The sequence below is a fragment of the Andrena cerasifolii genome, chromosome 6 (genome assembly GCF_050908995.1).
Source record: "Andrena cerasifolii isolate SP2316 chromosome 6, iyAndCera1_principal, whole genome shotgun sequence".
Taxonomy (NCBI): domain Eukaryota; kingdom Metazoa; phylum Arthropoda; class Insecta; order Hymenoptera; family Andrenidae; genus Andrena; species Andrena cerasifolii.
The window spans coordinates 3,151,720-3,174,741 of NC_135123.1; the positions used below are offsets into that span (position 1 = coordinate 3,151,720).

The 23,022-nt window shown below is 41.4% G+C and overlaps 1 protein-coding gene and 1 long non-coding RNA gene across 2 annotated transcripts in view; both read left to right on the forward strand.

Annotated features, from left to right (window-relative positions):
• The window catches only part of LOC143369815 (uncharacterized), a 230,457-nt gene that overhangs the window by 25,026 nt on the left and 182,409 nt on the right, over positions 1 to 23,022 (forward strand). The window lies entirely within an intron of this gene.
• The window catches only part of Vglut (Vesicular glutamate transporter), a 44,201-nt gene that overhangs the window by 14,070 nt on the left and 7,109 nt on the right, over positions 1 to 23,022 (forward strand). The window contains exons 4-8 of the mRNA XM_076814075.1: positions 4,755 to 5,077; positions 5,169 to 5,343; positions 8,543 to 8,835; positions 11,540 to 11,920; positions 16,767 to 16,976. Coding sequence (XP_076670190.1) covers positions 4,755 to 5,077; positions 5,169 to 5,343; positions 8,543 to 8,835; positions 11,540 to 11,920; positions 16,767 to 16,976 — 1,382 coding nt within the window. The remainder of the gene's footprint in view (positions 1 to 4,754; positions 5,078 to 5,168; positions 5,344 to 8,542; positions 8,836 to 11,539; positions 11,921 to 16,766; positions 16,977 to 23,022) is intronic.

Genomic DNA, 23,022 nt, shown 5'->3' on the forward strand with positions numbered 1-23,022 from the left:
TTAACACTTTCTTATAAATAATAAGAAAACACATCAATCGGCGTATAAAAAAAAATATTTGGGTGCACTTAAAAAAGTAAAAGTAATTTAGAAATCTCTAACACTCTTCTACCTCCGAAACAGACATGTGATGCTTCATCCGAAACTATTTACATTTGCCCAATAAAATCTTTTTTGTCTTCTACCATTTTAAAGCTATACACATACCCATTTGCGTGGGGCACCCTGTATACGAGTGTAATAAATCTGCTGGAATCTAATTCCAAGCTGCTTGTAACTTTTCCCAGAGGTCTGCTGAGTTGACTGGTTTACTTTTTCTTACTTGTCTATCTAGTTCGACCTAGCCCCATTACGTATTTGCGACCAGTCGCCGGCAACTTGGTCGCGCAGAGACTAAAATTCGGGCAACCAAACGAAGCGAACAGACCGAGCAATTCGATACCTATCCGTTTCGTAGAAAGCGTCAAACAGAATGGACGTCGAGGAGAATATTGTAATTTTGAAGTACATTGAAAAAAAAATAAAAAGAAGAGGCGATATTGGGTGCATCCTATATTGGAAGAACGCCGCCAAAAGGGAATGTTTACTGGTTTGCTCATTCTCAAATAAATCCACCATTTCTTCTTATTGTTTTTTTAAATGTCACGATTGGAGATTTCGTTATATGATAAGTCCCAAATTGCTTTACGAGATTCAATTTGGAAAATAAATTTGTGGTCGCCAACAAAGTCGCTGGTCGTGTGAACGCGTGCATTGCAATCAGGGATTGTAACCCGCCCGGAGCGGGTTATACTAGTAACATAAGACTGCCTGGTTTAGACAGCCACTTAACGTACTCTGGTAGCCAGCCGATAAAATGAACAATCTTTATGAATTTTTTACTCAATGAATGACAAATATAATGATGGAAAACTTTTTACATAATATTCATCTACTTGTGCCCTGCTCAATTTTTCGGTCAGATGACCAGAGTACACCCTTAAGTGGCTGTCTGGACTAGACTGTCTTATGTTACTAGTAACCGGCTCCGAGCGGGTTACAATCCCTGATTGGCAAGGCACCTCGTTGGTTGCCGCAACCACTTGGTCTCCTGTGCGTCGCTCACGTTTCCGTGGTTGCCGGCGACTCGTTAGTCGCCGCGACCAAGTGCGTACGAACTCATACATATATATGTCTATGTAACAGGCGGGGAAGAAAACGGAGTGCAATCGCGCCGTGGAAATACCTACCTATGCCCCGGTTCTGCTGCGGCAGACCACGCTGCGGCATTAGTGGTCTGGATTGAAGTATTTTATCCCTTTTTCGCATAACTTTTGAACTATAAAATACATCGGATTGCAATTTGCGCTGAAAAATGGGGAAAATTATCCTCTTCTAATGATGGATAATTTAACATATTTTACGTTTATTTCATTTTTCAATTTTTTACCCATAATTCAGAAAAAAGTCAAAGGCCGCTACAAACAAAGACACATTCTATCAGTTACCCCTTATTTTTTACCTATGCATGCACTACATTAAGGATAAAATCACAAAAAGATAACCAGAACATTAGGTTTCTGAGGCTGCAGAACTAATACATAATTGAATAAAAATTTAATTTCTCAATTTATAAAAGTAATGATGCAGAAACAACCAGCCTATTGTTTATCAACACCATGAATTTTAAATAGAGCATTAAATAAAGTATTAAATGAAACAGCCTGCAGAAGCTTTTCAAAACAATTATGGTTAAAAAATTGAAAAAAGAAAAATGAAGTAAACGTAAAATATGTTAAATTATCCATTATTAGAAGAGGATAATTTCCCCATATTTTTCGGCAGAAATTGCATTCCGATATCTTTTGTAGTTCTAAAGTTGTACGAAAAAGGCATCAAATTCCTCAATCCGGGCCACTAACGCGGCAGCGTGGTCTACCGCAGCTGGACCGGGTATAGGTACTATTAGTGTGCGGAAAGAAAACTCCTGGTGGACGGTCACGGGCGATGCAGTCCGCCGCTGTGATGATTGATCGTGTCACTTATTTGGGCACACTTCTAAAGGCGGGGCGCACGTATTTTGGTTATTGGCTGAAGTAGCTAGGGTGACTGTACCTAATATCGCCAGGCAAAAGTTAAATCGCTGTCAATTGAATAATAATCGTTTCAAAGTAAAGACAAATTACTCATCTTTCATGTAGCATAAGTTAGAATTGTTGAAACCTATAAATTTTTAATTAGGACTCAAAAAACGTAAGCCATGTAAAAATCGGGTCCTAAAAAAGTGTACCTAATATCGCCAAGTTAAGAAATATTGATTAATTCATGTATATATGAGTTTTTAAAGTCATTTTCACAGGTGTTTTTATTACTGCTTGTTCTATAAATGTTTTTCATCAATCTTTGATTAGCATTAGGTTTAAAAAAATATTTTTTTTTATAAAAGTATAAAAACAGGATTTTTACAATATTTTATTTTTTGCGTTCGGGAATTGGACAAATAAAGTTTATTTCCGTTGCTCCGCACATTTCGTGACCTCACCTGTAACAAATATTACATCGAAACCATTCTTCTCCGGTAGGCAGTATTGATAACACGTATATTGCTAAAAGAAAAACGTTATTTTCATCACCAATAATTATACAGTGATATTCAAGAAGTTTTCCAGGATTTAAATACCACTCATCAGATTATATATGTAGTATAGTACTCAAAACATAATGTTAGTGCGAGTACCGTTCGTCGGATACATACTGCACAATAACCGGATGCATCTGTAACATCCCACGGGGACTCGAACTGGGAATACCGACCGTCGATAAAATAGATCCGTACTACATTACCGCGTAATCTGTACTACAATGCCGCGCAGAGTCATTGTATATACTTTCATACATAATTTATGATTTAAGCGAATATTAAAAGAATAAATGTTATAGAGATGTTAGGAATAATTTAATATAAATACTGCCGAAAGCGTGAAACAAAAAAATATGTATTAAACGAGTAAAACGCGAAATATTAACTAGCGACTCACTGCGCATGCGCCAGCCTGCCAATTTTCCAGTATAAAAGGAGGTGTACGCAGCAGAGCGGCGCATTCAAGCTACATTCAAAAACACGCTCATTTAGTTGATGAATGTTCAGCCCTAGAGGAAGCTTAAGTTTCAACCAGTAAGATTCAGCTCGCTCCGGAGACGGCAACAGCGGATCTTCAGTGTATAAAAGAGACTGATGTGCCTCTTTGGTCTATCCATTCTAAAACTATAGTACCTCGCTGTAACAAAGGCATCGAGATCGCGCCGGAGACGGAAGTGGCCGAGGCACTTGGTAAAAGCAAGGTCTAACAAGGAGACCGCACAGGTTATGCAATCGGTTCTGGAATGAGACTGGGTGGACATTGTAGTGCACACCTAGTGTTACAAAACCGTAAAGGGTTTTTGTACAGTGGGCCTTCGTTTTCGAGAAATTTGAGTTCAAAGTTTTGCGCAACAGTAGTATTTCAGTTATGCAAACATTCTTAGGAAGCAACGGTCGGAGCTACGATATTAAGATGTTTGGCTACGGTGCCGGAGGTCTTCGGTTCGATTCCTGGTGCGCGCTTGTTTTTTTTCTTTTTCTTACCGTAGTAATGCAATGGCTGCACCTAAAATTATTTTGCCGTGTAACGATGTTAATAATATATATTATTACAATAATACTGCACACAAAGTACAGACATAATACAAGTGCAGATATAATATAAATATAATAAAACCGCAAATTACAAATAATATCAGTGCAATGTTTACAAACACTGACATGGACAGAAACAATCGGTAAGGGAATGACCTGATAGTCAATTCGTATTCAGTCTTACATGTATCTGACAAATTTTAGAAATCAATTTTCTTGAAAACAGAGCCCCCTGTACAAAAAAATTGTATACCATACTTTTTGTGGCTTATTAGGGCCCTTTACACGGACGGACTTGCGCGCGGTCCGGCGCGCGGGCCGGCGAGCCACACGCCGCGCGGCCCGCAAAAGTACGTGAGGCCGGATCGTGGCGCTCCTTCGCGCGGGCCAGAAGGTCGTACCTGTCACTACTTAGAGATAGCGAGTTCGGGCTCCCATTTCTACGTCGACTCCACATGCTTTGTACACGATCCACCGCAGTGGTGTATTGTGTACTACCTGTTCGATGTATATTATCGATCTGCGAAACGATTCGAATAGTGGAGGTTCTACTCTAATGCTTACATTGAAAGGAGAAATATGAAAAAGTATATGCTCTAACACTTTTCTATATTCGTTAAAAGATTAACGAATCATCGATACGATTCAGATATAATTAGGATATTTGTGTTTTTCTATGACTTATATATCTAGTTTATATCATCTAATTTTATATGCTTTGAAAGCTGTACCACATGTTTACTGCTGACTTCTATTTAGCGCCACGATTTTTTGGCCTTGTAGTGCTTTTACATCACATTATTGATATAACATCAGTCAATTCATTCATCATATTTTCACTTGCACAATACGTATACAATATGTTAGCGAATGCAGCACCTTTCAAGTAATTTTACAGTTATACTATTTTCTACGAAACTATTTATACAATATTTACTATACTATATTACTTCATTATGCAGTTAATCACATTACGTCAAAACTTTAGTCTTTGTAAACATTCACTTTTTCTATCTATAACACTTCTTCGTATTTAACTTCGTAATAAAACGTTGTACATGTTTTACAATATAATAACATTTGCCAACATTTATTCCAGGATTCATTATTTCATTTGGTATGAGGTGTAACATGGGTATGGCGAAACTAGCCATGAAAAACAGCACCGAAGGCGAAGGCGACAACAACACTTTTAGGTTCAATTGGACAGTTGGCACAGAAAGTGCCCTCGATTCGTCCTTCTTCTGGGGCTACCTTGTAACTCAAGTGCCAGGAGGATTTCTAGCGTCCCTCTATCCTGCAAACAAAGTATTTGGCGCTGCGATTGCCATGTCTTCGTTTCTGAACCTATTGGTACCTGGTGCACTGAAAGTTGATCCGGTCGTCGATATGTTTGTGCAAGTCCTGAAAGGATTGGTGGAGGTGAGATTACGACTGCTGTATTACATATTTCGTAAAATATCATCTTGCATTTTACACAATATATGCGACGAACAATTTCTCGTTTGATTAGGGTGTCACGTACCCAGCGTGTCACGGTATTTGGAAGTATTGGGCACCACCGTTGGAGAGATCACGTTTGGCAACTTTGGCATTTTGCGGTTCTTACGCTGCAATTGTTATAGGAATGCCACTTTCCGGTTATTTGAGTCAGTGGTTCGGATGGACAGCGTCATTTTATTTCTATGGTAAGTAAATCCATTTTTGTATGGCAGAAATTCACTCTGGAGCTGTAAAATCAGTTCTAACGTTTAAAATTTTAACGTATTTGGGATGTCATTCCGAAACGCACCGGTGGCGGATCGAGTTGAAATTTCAGAGATGTTTTGAAGAATGTGCGAGGACACGAAATATAAAATTTCAGCTTAGGAAATTTACCTGTTTGAAAGATACAGTTACTTTAGGGGAGGCCGCTCATTCACTGTAATCGTTGCATCGCATGACGGCGTGTAACATTTATGTTTGTTTTGCACGAAGACAGAAAACAAACAATGGGGAAGATGACTGCAACTTTGCCCCACCCGTGACGCCACCAGCACACGTGCCACTTGTCATCGGTGTGTTATAAAACATTAATATGTAACTACCAACTTCATACAATCCACAAATGAAAAATTCGCGCCCAAACCATTCACACATGCGCACTCATGCAAAACCGCAGTACATGCGCTAGTGGCGCCTTCTGCGCCGCACTTTGCGGCATCTTCCCCATTGTTGTACGCCGCCGCGCTATGCTTGTAACCGCTGTCTCATTTCTGGAATCCCCAAACTCACATCGGTTTGCTACTATGCTTTAGCCCCCCCCCCCCCACACTAATCTAGCCCCAACTAATACTAATACCTGGGACAAGTTGGAAAGTGGAATGCGTTGTGTCGGAATAAGAAATCAGAAATATTGTTAAAAGGGGGAGCCGTGGTAAAATGATTAAAAAGAAATCGGTAAGGTGCACAATTACCCCTGTATCTCTTGACCGCATTAATTGCCGAAGCTAACATTTTATATTTGGGGCCTTTTCACACACTTCGTAATATCCACCAAGTTTCATCTCGATCGGTCACCGGTGCCTTTCGGAAGTACAGCCCGTTTTCGGTTCATGGGATACCACTTTGTAGCAGTGATAGGGCAAGATAGAGCAAAATTTGAATACAACAGTTGTGCAGTATTATACGGTCTTTCATCACACTATCGGAAGAAAGTTTTGATGCAGAACTACGTCTTTCCCGCACTATATACGCAACGGCTATGGAGGGTAAATGTGAGAATTGGATGCCACGAAAATTCAACCCAGTTTCGCCGTTGCTGCTCGCAAACGCAAAGAGATAGAGAGGTGATTTTTATAGCGTTAGATAGAGAGGGGACACTGCATCTAAAACTATATGAACGGTTATTATTGTCAGTTGAATCTGAGCGAGAAGGCAGCGCCGCGAAAATTAAAGAAATTTTATTTGATTTCAGCTCGACACAGACAGGCATAGTTAGGCAGAATGTAGTGCATATAGTTCTCGTTCGACCGCGCCGTGCCACGTCGATTCGGTGAAGAATAATGATTCATAATTCATTTTTCGCATAAGCTTTGAATCATCGCGTGTGCGACTCGGCGAAACCTGGTGAAGATGAACCGCCACCACGCGGTCGATCGAGAATTATACACCATGTCATTTAAGAAGAAACTCGTTTCGCGCATGTAGAATAAGCTCATTGGCTCCGAAAAGCGTTGGTGGGGGTACAACCAATAGTGGCCTCTCCCGGCACCAATGAGCGTCAACCTGCGCAGAACCGGTCTAAACTCGTCGGTCGGCAGGTTCCTTCTTAAATGACAGGGAGATTATGTATATTCACTACATGAAATTGGCAACAAAAATTATATAATACGGATCATAATTAAGGGGGTAGACACGTCACGTTACCTCGCCGATTTGGCAGGGCGGTATTACAGCAGTTTTTTTCTACACAGAAATGGTAATACCCATAGATACGCGGCTGCCTGGTGAACGCGAGAGGGAGCTGTTTGCTATTTCCATATTCTATTCTGAGTGTGGAAACAAATCTTCAGCTGTCGCGTTCAACTTGTAAAAATTTAAACGGAAAGTCTGCTGGTAGTGCAAACGTAGAAATTAATTGCACTTACAAACTGAATTACTAATTGTAATTAAAAGAATACTTTTTGACGTGCAACATGACGCTGCGCACGCAAATGGTTGGGTTCGGATTATCAGGAAAGATCTACTCACCCCACTGTTTTGCTCTCTCGCTGCGAGCGAGGACCTTCGGGTCCGAGTAGACCACCCGTTGACAGTCGAGAGCAATAAAACCGACGGGCCAGATAAAATGCTCATGTTCTTGATAAGTGTTGATGAAATTATTACCAATGGAGTTTTTAGGGTTTCTCGATAAAAATGATGCCAAACATCGAGCAATTCGGTCCGTTTTTAGTGGATGTAGTGTGTGTCCTAATCATGTATTCATAAGAAAAAATAGACCGAATTGATTCGCATCTCGACTCATTTTCGTGGACACAAACTCACTAATCCATCGGTGGTAACACTCTTATCAAGGTGTAATGAGAAATATGAATATTTTCATATTCAGTACTGGATGACTCAAGTCGCTGTCGACCGAGGGTCTTTCGCTGGTGCGCTATTTCACTCGCACTCGGTTTACGTCGTTCAGTCTCCTTGTCAAGCGGTTCGGACGCGAGCTCTGATAACGGTGAATTTATTTGGGAAACCAAAGTCGCGTCATTCGTGACCCGTCCGACTTGTTAGTGTGGACGCTCACGGATATGATTTTGATCGAGACCGGACCGTGACCGGACCGATGGCGTGGAACGGGCCTTAAGGTGAAGTTCCACGGCGCGTGGCTCGCCGATTCGACTCGGCGCGCGCAGGCTCGCCCAGGTTCGGCGAGTCGGTTTGGCGAGCGCGAGTCAGCGAGCCATGAGCGTTCCCACGGCGTGTGGCTCGGCGGGTGGGACTTCACCGTTATCCGGGCGGAATACACGGGCCTTTAACCGGGCAGTAGTACTGTATTCATTTTTCTCTTCTTCGTTTTCCAGTATATTTTCACTTTTTTAAAAATGGAATATTAAAATTATTGTCTAATTGCGATGAAGTTTTTAAATTAGCCACTTCTAAAAATGTTCACTCATTGATACAGACCTTTTCAATATAATTATCCCCGAACATGCCTGTTTGAAGCTTCGTTAACTTAAAAAATAATATTTTCTTCTATTTAATAGATACAGTACTTCTAACTTTAGTCTTTCAACGCTTTGCAACATAAAATAAAAGTAATTATTTAAAAAATGAAGCTCTGCTGCCAATGGAAATTATTGTGTATCTTAACAATTTCAACATCAGAATAATAGAATTAATTAAAAATTTCAGGTATTTGCGGGTTGATTTGGTACTGTTTCTGGCTTTGGTTAACCTTCGAGAAGCCGTCAAAACATCCTTGCATCTCAACTCGTGAGCTTCGCTACATCGAAGACTCTCTTGGTCAAGGGCAGGCACAAATACCTATTCCTACGTTTGCCACGACACCGTGGCGTAAGTTCTTGACATCTATGCCAGTGTACGCTATTATCGTGGCCAACTTTTGCAGATCTTGGAACTTCTACCTACTCGTGCTATTCCAAGCGCGATTCATGCACGAAGCCTTTGGCATGCCTCTGGTCGAAGTAAGTCTTATTCTCGTTTCCTTTCGACAAGTTCTACTTATTGTTAGTTGACTTCTGCTAAACAATATTTACGATACATAAATGTTTCTGGCAGGGGAGTTTGTTGCAAAAAGTACTTTCAATATAATTTAAGATAATAAATTTGGCAACCTATAGTCCAAGTACATAAAATAATCCCCGCCTGTATACACGCTGAGCTACTACTAGTTTAAGGTCAATTTGTGCAACCACCAACAAGGACAAGTGCGGAATCGGCACGTTTGATGTTTGCAGGATGGAAAATCGGTGCGCGATCCTCGGGACGACGAGCCAGGTCCGAGACCTATCCGTGCCGTACCCGAGCACAACTTTGCGGAATTTTATGCTCGCAACACATAAAGGAATGGAATCAAATTCGATAACGGTGCGCTCGGATATGGCACAGGTAAGACTCGGGCGCAGCTCGACGTCTCGACCAGCGAGCGTCCACCGAGCTTTCCCGTATCGAATTGTCGATGGCTGTATAAATTGACCTACGCGTGCAAACCGTGCCTACCATTGCAGTATTTTGTTCACTCGGTGCGAGCAACCCTGCTCCCACGGAATACTGACAACTGAGAGCAATAAAACTGGTGTTTCACATGATTCATCCACTATATCAGGCCTGCCCTTTGGGATGCCAATACCTCCTCAAGTTCTGGGACCCGGGCAACAGCCGAACGGGGAGCAAATACCTCCTTAATTTCTGGGACTTGGGTAACAACCGAGCGCGGAACTGTTACGCTGCAAACCACAGCATGGGTTGTGGGAGAACTGCAAGACTGTGCGTTCATGCAGGCTCGTACTATAAGTCTATGTAGCTGGGCCCCTTGTTTGGCTCAGTGCAGAACAGATCCCGTAAAGTGAAATTTCCAATGTAATTGATAGATCCAGATTCATGCAGTTCACTCACAACCCTCGCAACGGTTAACAAGGTAACAATTCAGCGGTCGGTTGTTACCCGGATCCCAGAACTTAAGGAGGTATTTGTTCTTTACCGGGCAAGCCTGCTCTAGGACCACCGGCGAGTAATGAAATGAATCGGGGTGAAACTCAACGAGTCATTAAAGAGTCAACTGTTAACTTTCCTTTTCTAAAGTATAGCTATTTTTAGACATGTTATCTTTAAAAGGATCCAGTAGTATTTTGTCGCATTTATATGTATAATATGAGTTGGGGCTTACTGTACAGCCGTAACATTTCCCATTTTTCAGGAACTGCTGGTCATATTGTTAAATAAATTTTCTATACTTTATGTATCTGAATATGTTTTAAAACTTGTATCAGTATCCAAAACACGTTTCTGTACATTCTGCACATTAGATTCAGATCGTAGTACACTTCATACACCTTCGCACACCTTGTTGCTAGCTTTTAAGCCTAGCTTAATGTCAACGTCTAGGAATTCGATCACGGGGGACCATCTGAAACACGAAATTTGAAATGACGTACAATGATGAAAGAGCTTATGTGGTTAAGTCCTCCTGTAGCGGAGAGGCATGCCTCGCGAAGGTGGTGGTTAACACCCGCTAGACAAGTTTAGTATAATGGCACATCCTTGTCGATGGTACGAGTCTTGATCAGTAGAATCCTCCCTTCTTGCGGCTCAGGCCTAACAGTTGGAGGGCCATTCCGGAGGCAAGGATGATTTTATAGTGAGGAGCGCGATTGCCTTCGGGTATAACGGGATCGATAGGCCCAAGTCATCACCTGGGGCCACTGAATCCTCGGCCGGTCACGTCTCTCCACCAACTCATTAATAAATAAATAAGTAGCTTTAGGGCAGAGGTGCACACGGAACGGTTCTGCCCTGCTGGAGCTGCCAGTTAGAACCGCATTAAAATATTTTAAATCCGGATTGATGCGGTTTTCTTCCCGTAAATTCCAGATTGAACCCGATGAAATATTTTCTATCGGTTTCAAACCGGATATGCGTGTAAAAATCTTGACGGTACGCATCCCGTGAATTATTTGCTCTGACAATCTGGATCGCCACGGACTCGAAAGAGCTTGTGGCATTTCCAGATTGAATCCGTAAGATTTTTGATCCGCAATTTCAGATACGAAACTTCCGGGTTTATGCAAATGGCAATTCCTGATAGAAATTTATAAATTTCGCACATGCAAATCCTGTTTCATCCATCGATCTGGATATCCGCATTGAACCGGATTCGTTTTTGAACTGGCACAAATCACTGCTTGAAAATCCAGGTAGTACCGCATTGAATCAGATAGATCCAGTTCAAAATTCAACGCGGTTCTAACTGGCTGTTCCAGCAGGGTGACCTCCTCACGATTCCGGGCGGCAGATCAGCAGCTGAGCGTGGAGCTGTTATGTTGATAATCACAGCATGAATGGGGGAACTGCTGTAGTGTGCGTGGTACGAGCCCGCACGCACAACAGTCTTGTAGTTACCCCCAACCCTTTGCTGTGATTAGTAACGTAACAGCTCCAAACTCGGTTCTGTCCCAGCACCTAGAATCGCGAGGAGGTCCAAGCGGCTCCGTGTGCACCTCTGCCCTGAAGCTAGCAAACAAGGTTTGCGAAGTTGTATGAAGTGCACTACGATATGAATTGTGTGGTTTACCTTGTATAAATAAGCATCCCAATTTAAAAATCGATGATAGCAATTACGAATATTAAATAATGAAATATGAATAAGTGATACTGATATTATTTTTCTAGACTGGTGTAATCGGCTCACTTCCGCACTTGTTGATGACAGCGATCGTGCCTTGTGGAGGACTACTGGCAGATTATCTTCGTAAACGTGAAATATTAACAACAACCAATGTTAGAAAACTCTTCAATTGCGGTGGTTTTGGTATAGAGGCAATCTTCTTTCTGGTGGTAGCTAATGCGACCACACACAGAAATGGTACAGCTGCAACTGTCGCACTTGCGATCGGCGTTGCTTGTAGCGGCTTTGCTATTTCCGGGTTCAACGTCAACCATTTGGATATTGCGCCTAGATACGCAAGTATTTTGATGGGCATGTCGAATGGAATTGGTACAATAGCAGGACTTCTGGTGCCTTTTTTCGTGGATAACATCACAGAGAAAAAGGTATTTAAAATAAACAGTTTGTTTAGATTAATCGCGAATGATGTCTTTGCTGTATAAACTGTAGTACAAAAATGAAATCTACCATACAGGAAAGCTATTTTGATATCTATTTAAAATACAAAAGGCGGCATGTATTCCGGGGAGAATGGTGACCTAGATGTATATGGTGTTGCACATTAATTTTTGTACGCGTCAATTTCCGGTTCTGGCAGTTGTTTCTGCTTCGAGGAAACATCTTTTACAAGTAATATCACTCAGTTCGTACGCTCCGATTTGGATCAAACTTTGCACACAAGCAGAACATTCGAAAATATGTGACACATATCTTTTTGTCACCGATATTGGCGCCGGCGCATTGCGGACGACCGGGAAATCACCCCTCTCGCTCGCACGATATATTTCTTCCGCGCAAAATGGTGGTCGCAAACTGGCCCCACAGGAGACGTAGGCAATGCGCCTTCCAGTAGTGTATGGTCTCAGGGATAACCTCTGAGCATAGATGAATGAAAATGTATGATGCCGTTTAAAAAGTGAAGATGACTTTCAAATCTGAATAGCGATATCATCTGAAACAAAGTTGTGTTGACGAAAACTGTGTCCCTCAAAACACAGTAAGTTTAAGCTGAAACGTTTTTCTAAAAAATGGTGAGATTCATAGCTAATCGTGTGGAATGATGAAAAAAAGAACACCCTGTGCCCTACACAGTAATCTCCAATCAGATACGTGCTTGGTGGCAACATTCTATGAGCTAACGATTCCTATCACAGTTCTGCTTACTCGGCACTAGCAACCCTTCGCCCACGGGCATCCAGCGTAACGGGATACATAGGGGTATTACCAGTGTCGTTCCTGGGTTGTTAGTCGTTCAAGTGCAAAAATAATAGAAAAGTCCTTTACCGTTTTGGGTTCCGAGGCTTCGTTCTCGACATATTAAGAGTTGAACATTAGCGGTGTAACTTCCGGGCCCCGAGGTTTAAAGCCGAAACAGCTAACGCGGTGCAGTGATCCCTAGCACGCACAGGCAGTAGGCACGCGTAGATACAGACCCACCCACAGTAGAACATTGATACAGACCCACCCACAGAAATGGTCCTATCGCAGCTCGCATTAAAGTCTAAACACACTTATCAGTTTCGTAACAGATCATTACCGGCGTGTCAGTGGTAAAAAGAAGAGGGGTGTAGAGGATAGCTTTTTCTTACCACTGGCACGCTAGGACTGATCTGTCACAGATAAGTGTGACATCAACTGATAAGTGTGTTTAGACCTTTAATGGGGAACGAATCTCTAGATATACTGAGCAATAGTGACATTTCTAATGTGCATGTCCAAACAGAAGTCTGGAACACTTTCCACTGGTAGGACGATCAACTACTCTTCACTCCACAGCGCGCTTTTTGGGTAGATTGGAGATTTGGCAGGCTGTTTCAGTAGAATCAAGATCAAGGCATTACTATAAATGGTTGACAACTACAACCCTCCCACAGTTCCCTTTCCTTCTCATGCTTTCTTCGTAACGTTTAGCAACTTTAGAAGCAAGGTCAATTATATTTATGATGGGTTTTGTGAACGAACAAATACATAAACTCATCATAGCGTTAATAAAACATGCACTTATAACCCGTACTGCATATTTGCAATTTACAAGCTTTGGTAGGGACAGTGTGAACAAGATTCCTCGAAGAAGCAAAGATGAGAACACGCGACCAGCCCACGAGACACTTTCCCTAGTCAACCGAACGAAAGAAGGCACAATATTACGCACGCGACGCTTTCACCAATTTAATGCCAGCACATTTAAAGCGGAGATCATTTGAGGATTACTACAAAAAAGGGCAAAACAAATGATATTCAAACAGTTTGAACAATTTTCAACTGTATAAATGTATTTTTCAACTAGCACCGTATGCATAGTAGTGTTACGTATGTGGAATTTTCCCATACGCCGCTCTCAACCGTTTTTACGAGCTCGTGTCTGCGAAGGCACCCTAAAAGCCTTTCGGTTATTACACACCATTAATAAGAGTCACAATCTTGGTCAGCTGGATCGCGACCATGGGAACGAGAGTGACACGACGACGAGGCGTAGGATTTCCTTATATGGAGATTTCTAGCGAATCCCCACTCATTTTGTGACTATATAAACCCTTTGGTTTCAACCCTCTTCTGTTCAAAGGTACACAGTCACTCGTAGAGTCACGTCGTGTCACGCTCGTACAGAGTTGGTTATATCCAGTAAGATCGGGCTTTAGTCCCTTTCCGAATCAACAGTTAACCCTATAGAATCTGCAAGTTTGGTTTATATTGTACATATTTGGCATATCGAAATAGCCACTCTTACGCCCCGCAGGTGTGTCAACACCGTGCAACTATTGGTAACTTTCACTATTTATTTAATTAATCGCGACTCTTACATTTTTACTATAATTGATTATTCATTATTTTGCGTTTTTAAATAATTCTTTTTTATCGACATCTTGACCTTGCCTGGCCACGCCAAGCATTTGACTGAAAGTACCTTTATGTACTTGCAGCTCATTTTGATTTCACATTTTTTGTTTATTTTGTAATTATTATTCTTTTCTATTTTTTGTGATTTATTTGATTTCATGTACTTGGCATAATTTTTTTTACTTTCTTTATGTTTATTATGGATAAACAATGCGTCACACTATGCAGGTGGGACGCACGAAGTGCGAACCTCTCTATATTCAAACGCTATTATATAAAAAATAGGTAGAAGCACGAAAAACTTATATATACAGTAATTGTAGAAAATTGAATGATCTTTTAATATTATTTGAACAAAATTTCAATTGAACAGTGTCGGAATGTACGTTTTTCAAATACGTGCAATCTAAAATGTATATACATTAGGCGCCAGAATCGACTTCCCTTCGGAAATTTGGCAACGTTGCATGTCACTAGAACCGCTGAGTTATGCCTAGTGACATGCAGCGTTGCCAAATTTCCGAAGGGAAGCCGTTTTGACGCCTAGTGTACATATCTTCTGTATCACGTGATTATCGATTGCACCGCGTTAATCGATACTCGATCGATAGTTCTCATAACCTCAAAAGAATGCTCTCATGAGTACCCACAGTCATTATATATTGTAAAATAAAGTACAGTTACTTTGTAATTCGTTCTCTTCAAGTCAACTCTAACCTGCCTCTATCCATCTTGCCCTCACTTAGACCAACAATTTCGATAGGGCTTACCATTTTTCAGAAATTCTTCAAATTCAAACCATTAATGAATTCTAAACTTTAAGGGGTTATAGCCGTTTGAAGGTATCAAAACTCGAATTTTTTCTTTTTACATATTCTCATAGATTAATGTTTCAGAAATATTATAAAACAAGTCCGATGAAAAAATTCGGAAAATTGACGAAGTTATAGGCATTTGAGTGAAACAACCCAGGTAGCACTCGACTGATTGCAGCGGAACTATATTTTTCATTACGGTGGCCCTAAAAACTCGCGCTAAGTTCAACCAATTCACTTCCAATGTTGCATGCAGGACCGTAATAAGATTCCGCATCGACCTACGGCGACCTTTTTTTATTCCGATTCCCCGTTTATTATTTATAAAGGAAAAACTTGGACTTTTCTCTTAAACAAATCTAACTTTATCCTTGATCTCTCACCATTTCTTTATTTTTCAAAATTTTCAAAATGAGCCCCGTAGGTCGATAGCTATTAACATATTTTATAAGAAAATTTGACTGTTCTTGATTTCAGACACTATATGCAGTTTTTTTCAGGGCCACCATGTAGCCGTCTAAAATTAAGAGAGTTTCGGATATGTATAACTTCCGCAAAACAATAGTTTTTTAACTGATTTTTTTTTTTGTAAATAGCTCATAATACTATGTAAACATAATAAAAAAACGGAAAATCTTCATCAAGCCGTTCACTTATAAAAAAATCCACAAAATGTACACATTTTCCGAGCATTCAAACGGGTATACCCCCTTATGGCCTGGTCGGCACCCTTTCCTGTTGTCCGATTGCAATAATCTTCTTCGGGGACTATTTTTTTATGAAATGGAACCATATTGGGGGGTGAGAGCAAAAGAAATTGCAGATTGAAAATAAGGGCCACCCTAATGCATAGTCAAATTCCAATTTGTGAAATTTATTAATGCAGTAGGGTCTCCTTAGATGTATGCTAAATGGACTCGTCAACTGCACCGGAGTTATTCTTCTTGAAATAGAATACTTCTAGACCAGATGCGCTTAACGATCGGACTCAGCGAACAATGAGTCATCACTTCTATATGTATATGAAAAATTAAGTTTTATATTGGTGGGTTTCTCTGGTCATTAGAGTCGATTGCAGCAGCGCAACACGAGTCTTTCTGGCAGGAAAATGCCGCATGGATTCGTAAACTGCGGGTCACTATACCCGCAGGCAGTTGACGAGTCTCTACTATACTCGGTACTAGTATTTGTATTGCTGTCAGAAGGTTCGAGTTGAACAAGAGCAGGGCTGCACAGGGAGCCGTTTTTAGCGCCTAGCTGCGAGCAACCAGCCGAGAGTCGAGCAGCCGAAATACATATACTTACGCTAAGCGCCTACAAGCACACACCGACCCTACTGCAGTTCTTCTCACTGATTCTACCCTAGCAACGAGACAGTTCGACGCTCGGCTAGTTGCTCGCAGCTAGGCGCTAAACACGGCTCCTTGTGCAGTCCTGAACAAGAGGGACACAAATAGGTGATATTTATTAAAGTAGCCTTAATCTTATTTTTAGTGAGATCGTGATGATATACAATTTCTTTGATCACAATTATGTAGTAAAGGATATTACATTACGTTTATTTTGGTGTATTTTACAGGACGTTCAGAGTTGGAAGAATGTTTTTATCATAGCGGCATGTGTACATATCTTCGGGGTCACATTTTACGCAACATTTTGTTCCGGAGAATTGCAACCATGGGCTGATCCTACTATAGAAGAACAAAAGAGTTGGAAGACTATGGACGAATTCGGACAAACGAAACCACCTGTTCCACCACCGCCGCATATTATGCAATCCGAATTTATCGTATGTATCTTCTCATTTATGTGGAGAACATTCTCCTATTTTTTACGCTCTTTAAACTTTATTACACCTATCTTGCTTACATTTTGCTTTTTTTCGAACGATAGTATCATATTTACTATTTATTGACAATAAGATACAGGGTGATTATAGAAAGTAGCACATGTTAGAGCTGATCTGTATATAAAAATACGAAAAATTGATAAAAAGAAAGTTAGATTGACATAGTGGAAACTATTTTTTGATGACATATTTCTTTTTTTGCGTGCTTTTTTCTTAAAATAGAATTACTGTTTATCTTTACATACATGGTTATTCAGAGTAACTTTACGAAATAATTAATATTTTATGTCCTTATTCAAAAGCGCAATTTATATTGAAATTGTGTTTACTAGATCACATAACAATGGCAGTTATATTCGAACACGACACAATTAATTATCATTACTCATTTCACATTATCTTTTGTAATAAATGGCACCCATAACCTTAACCAAGGTGATCAGCATTGCGTAATCTAGCAAATACAATATCAATGTAAAGATTGGGAGTTTGAATATAGACAGAAAGTATGGGGATACTTTCTCAAGTATTTCGTTCTCAATGACCTTAATATTTTTATATGCAAAATGATAGAAAGAATCGATTTATATACAAAAAATCATGGGTTCCATCTTAACATTGCAATTGTTTAAATCTATGAATGAGGGTCTGATGATTATACTTACTAAATAGTTAAATATAGGTACATATTATACTCTTACGCCCGCAGATGACTGTGCGAATCACCTTGAGCGGTTAGAACGATTCGCGGGGCTCTTGCTCTTTTGAAGTGTAAAAGCACACCTTGATTATACATACCGTCGAAAAAGAATAGGGAATGGGATTAGAAGGATAGTAATTGACGCATATTGAGATCTAACAGTACACACCCATATATTCTAAAATAAAAATAAAGGATGCACGAAACATATAGTGCTCATCCGTATTTTTTACCGATTGGTCACGCGAAAAGTTAAAAGAAATTCATGTAAAGTAAATAGTGTATCATCTGATACATAGATGGCATTGTTGTAAATTATCGGTTATTAGTTAGAAGAAGATGGCGTATTGTTTCACAGGACAATCAGGGTGGCGAGGAAACTGGCTACCACCGGTAGCTATTTTAGAGTGGGGCCGGCTACCCACGTCCACGCATGCGCGCGATGACGTCGCGACCGTCGAACCAATCAACGCCAAGATGAGAAACAAAACGACTCCAGCGCTAAACCAAGTGAAGCCGCAGCCAACCAGCGTCGACAACCGATTCCCTGGCGACGCTGGTTGGCCGCGGCCTCACTTGGCTTCCCGCCACTTGGCTTGGCTTGGCGCTGGCGTCGGCGAATTTTCCAGCGATTTTCATCTTGGCGTTGATTGGTTCGACGGTCGCGACGTCATCGCGCGCATGCGTGGACATGGGTAGCTGGCCCCACTCTAAAATAGCTACCGCTGGTAGCCAGTTTCCTCGCCACCCTGAGGACAATACCAAGTAGGCTGGGTCGAAAACCGGTAAAAATATATATTTTTTTTTAATCTGACCTGACATAGTGGAAAAAAAGTGTGAGGTGTGTCAAAAAGCTCGCTGATTTTTTTATAATTTTAAAACTATATTTAGCCGCGACCCCGGGGGGTCAAAGGCATCGTTTTTTCAAATTAATAGTTTTTGTAGATCATAAGGCACAATCGATTTCTACCAAGCTAGTAAGTAACCAAAAGTGTTTTTGTTGTATTATCTCAATGTTTCACTGCATCCCGCTAGCAAAAAGGAATGGGTATTATATAGCCGATAGTGCCGATAGCTATAGGTCTGGGTTATTCCTTTTTGTTAGCGGGGTGCAGTGAAACATTGAGATATTTAAAAAAAAACTTTTGGTTACTTATTAGATTGGTACAAAAACTATTAATTTGAAAAACGATCCCTTTGACCAGGGTTGCTGGGAAATGGGTTGTCGAAGAGTCTTTGGGTGGAGGGGGAAGCAACCTTGGAGTCGTTTGGTTTGGAGCCAACATCTATCTTGGCGTTGATTGGTTGAACGGTTACGTTAGAACGAGGCTGGCAGCGGGCGTATGGCGCGTTGCGGACACTATTCCATGCGGCCAATGCCGCGATTGAGAAAACCCAAGAGCGAGCGAGAGGGAACGAAACAGTTGACACGAAGTTCCCGTCGACTCTTTCGTTCCCTCTCGCTCGTTCTCGGGTTCTTTCACTCTCGACCGAAGGATTCCAAGAAATGGTGGAGATAGCCACCGGGCATACTACGCATGGTAAAAACGGGACTATAACGAGGATTTACTGTAATATGATTTGTACCATGTAATTTTGAGTTTCTTATAACGCGGTACGAATTAATCGCGTTATAGGAGGGTTGACGTCACACCTTTTATTCACTATGTCAGGTCAGATTTAAAAAAAAAATTTTTGCCCGTTTTCGACCTAGCCCACCCTTTAGTATTCCCAAATGATACCTACAGAAGTCTCGATCCTTTAAACTTGACTGATTGTGGGTTCAGGTCCGATGTTGGACATACAAAGTCTTGCGAGAAGGGACCCCTGAATAGTTCGACAAGGAAAGAAAATGAATATAACAAGAGTAAGCGAAATAGACGTACACAGTACTCTCGCAATGCCAGTCAAACAAACTGGCGGTCAGCATCCTGTGGCGAAAACAACACCCCGCGATGCCTCACCGAGTGTTATGGCTTTCCTCGGACCCAAAGTCTGTCAAGTTTAAAGGATCGAGACTTTTGTAGGTATCATTTGGGAATCTGAATTCTGATTTCAATAGTATCGTTACCAATTGCAGCCAAGCTGTACATACTTACAAACGATCGAATCTTTTGAGTAGGTATCATTTAGATATCATATCGTCACCTTCTGATATGTACCTACGTATTCATACGTGCTTGTGATACCATGATACTTTACCGCTAAGTGTCGATACCACTTGAGCAGCGTCACGCCCATCACTACGAAATAGTTGACGCAGCAAACGCAGAAGGTACGGGTAGGCACAGATCCACGTATACAGTAGAGCCGACCGCGCTACTCCAAACCGTGCAAATGGGTTAGCGGAGTCGGCTCTTCTGTATATGTGGGTCTGTATCGACACGTGGCTCTTCCGTGTGCGTGCGAGGGGACTGCCTGTCAAATAATAAGGCCTTGAAATAACAGCGCCAAGGACTTACATGTCATATTATATGTGGCATATATAGGATGTGCCCAAAATTATGATACAATTCGAAACTGAAAATTCCTCAGGAGAATATAAATAGAAAAGTCCTTTGCCGTTTCGCAAGTTAGAGCTTCGTTTTTGAGATAATTGCAGTTGAAATTCAGGGGTCCGATCGGTGGGACGCACTGTTTAAATCCCAACCAGCTGAGTGCACGGTCGCACATACGCGGTCTCTCACGCAACAAGCCTAAATGCACCTCCGTAGACTTTCAACATATTTTTACACTGGTTTAAACAATTCTGTATTCATCAAAAACATACAGTATTTTTATTTTCATTGTTTAACAAACATTTATTATTCAATCACATAAATTACACTTCCAATGCACTGATGCTTTAATAGTAACCCTGATAACCATTTGTCTCCAATCTGACATTAGATTGGGAGCAGAGTCTGGCACCAGAGCGCAGAATCTGACATCAGAACTGCAGCAGTCTGTGTCCGCATTTGGCTGCGTTCTGATGTGCAGAGCCTGAGGTGCAGTGCCGGATGTCAGATGGACAGCAGATGGACAGCAGATGGACAGCAGATCGACAGCAGATCGACAGCAGATTTCGCCATCTGCTAGGCACAGCAACAGCGCCATCTGTAGGCAATTCCTTGGTAATTCTGGACCTCAGATGGCGCTGTTGCTGTGCCTAGCAGATGGCGCTGTTGCTGTGCCTAGCAGATGGCGAAATCTGCTGTCGATCTGCTGTCGATCTGCTGTCCATCTGACATCAGGCACTGCACCTCAGGCTCTGCACATCAGAACGCAGCCAAATGCGGACACAGACTGCTGCAGTTCTGACGTCAGATTCTGCTGCCAGATCTGGCTATCAGGGAATATTTTGTGGAGTGTCACATGAAATAAACATATTCACCCTGTTGTATTACACTAACACTGCTTATAAAAAGGGTTTAAACACATCTCTTTGTCTCATGATGCATTTTTGCAGTGTTTTTAATAACTGTTTGGGAATGTGGTAGTTCCGCTTGCTGCCACAGTCACGCTCAGCGCAGCACCTCCTGGGGAGAGGAATTCGCGGCGGATCTACAATCGATGAGCCAATCAGCGCGCCGCTTCGATCGGTTACTAGAACGTTCGAGACGACGCTAAACCGGAAAGAGTATCCATCTAGCGATCACTCTTGTTCGTGCCGTGTACTGGAAAAGACGTGACGCGTGTGTAGAATAGTTTGTCTCATGCGTCTCAATTCCATCAACGGCTGTGGAATAAAATAATTGTGCATAAAGCAATCTGTTTAACGCTCATGCACAACTGCAGCTCATCTCAAGCTCAATAGTCGATTGTATTTCCGCCGCGGGTGAAGCCCACGCGGTGGTGCGTTGAAGTCACATTCAGTGCGTCTCGCGTATTAATTAAATTGCGAGACAATTATCATACTCAGTGCAGGCTCAATCTCACGCTCACTGCGTTTGTACACTTTTAATAAATTGACTCAGATCATTTTAAAGAACAAGCTGTGTAGTGGTGCATCTCTGTTTGCGTACATAACCTCACCGGTATTCCCAGCGCTCAACCTTGTAGAATCTCAAACTATAACGATTCACTCGTTATTCGGTCACGTTGTCACGATGTATCATATCCACACTTTGTATTTTATTGAAGCACAATTTCTGCATAACATTTCCCCACAAAAAAAATGAAAAAACGTTTTACTATACTAACATTTCACACAACTTGTAAATTCAGCCTCGGGGCTAACAATGATAATACGTACATTGCAAGACTTTGTAAGATGTGCTCGATTTCTCTAAAGAAATAATTCTAACTGTTCGAATGTGCGTGTGGACAGTCTATGTCAACGGAGACTTTGGAAAAACATTAGTGGTTCTGTCAGCATTTAGGAAATATGGGAAATGCACGGTAATTAGTTGAGAAACTTGAGAAAAAGTCGACTGGATTTATGATAAAAATGGAGCAAAAGGATAATTAACGATTAAAAATAAAAAGGTCAAAAATATATTAAAAAAAAAAATTAAAAAGGTCAATTAGCTCACTTGCGTGGAAAATTTATCGTGGAGCAAGTGTTCTGTCTTAGGGTGAAGTCCCATGGCATGTGGGTCGGCGAGTTTCACGCCGTACGCGCCCTTTACACGAACGTTCTCGAGTCGACTCTTGCGCGCCACGTAAAAGTGCGTCAACGCAGGAGTGAAGGAAAGAGCGTGCTCCTTCGTGCAGGTGAGAAGGTTATACTCGGCACAACTTCGACAGCGGGTTCGGGCTCACATTTTTACATAGGCTCCACATGTTTTGTTCCACGATCCAGGGCAGTCTTGTATTGTGTACTGCCTTGTAACGTTCTCGAACGAGACGTAGCCGTTTGTTACAGGAGATTCCACTGGTAGAGCGGTTTACTTGTGGCATTGTGGGATTGGTTCGCGTGGCGTGCTATAAAGAAATGAATTTTACGAACGAGAGTCCATCTTTTAATAATAAGAAACAAAAATAGTTTATTCAAAGGTTTGACGCTAAGTCGAAATAGAATACGACGCGGAGTCGTGAATATGGTTACACTAAATCAATATAATAGAACGTGACGTTGCCTCAACCGGTAAAGCAGAATGTTCGATTTCGGGTTTCGACGCTATGTCTGTATAACGGAACATAAAGTTAATTAACGTAAGTAATGCTTTAATCGATAAGAATTCCGGCGTGACGTTTGATTGAAAGAATGAACACAGGGTTATAACGCTAAGTTGAAAGAAAATAGAATTCTGCCCTTCGGTCGATTTAGTAGAACGGAGGATCGCGCTTGGTCGATCGTGATTA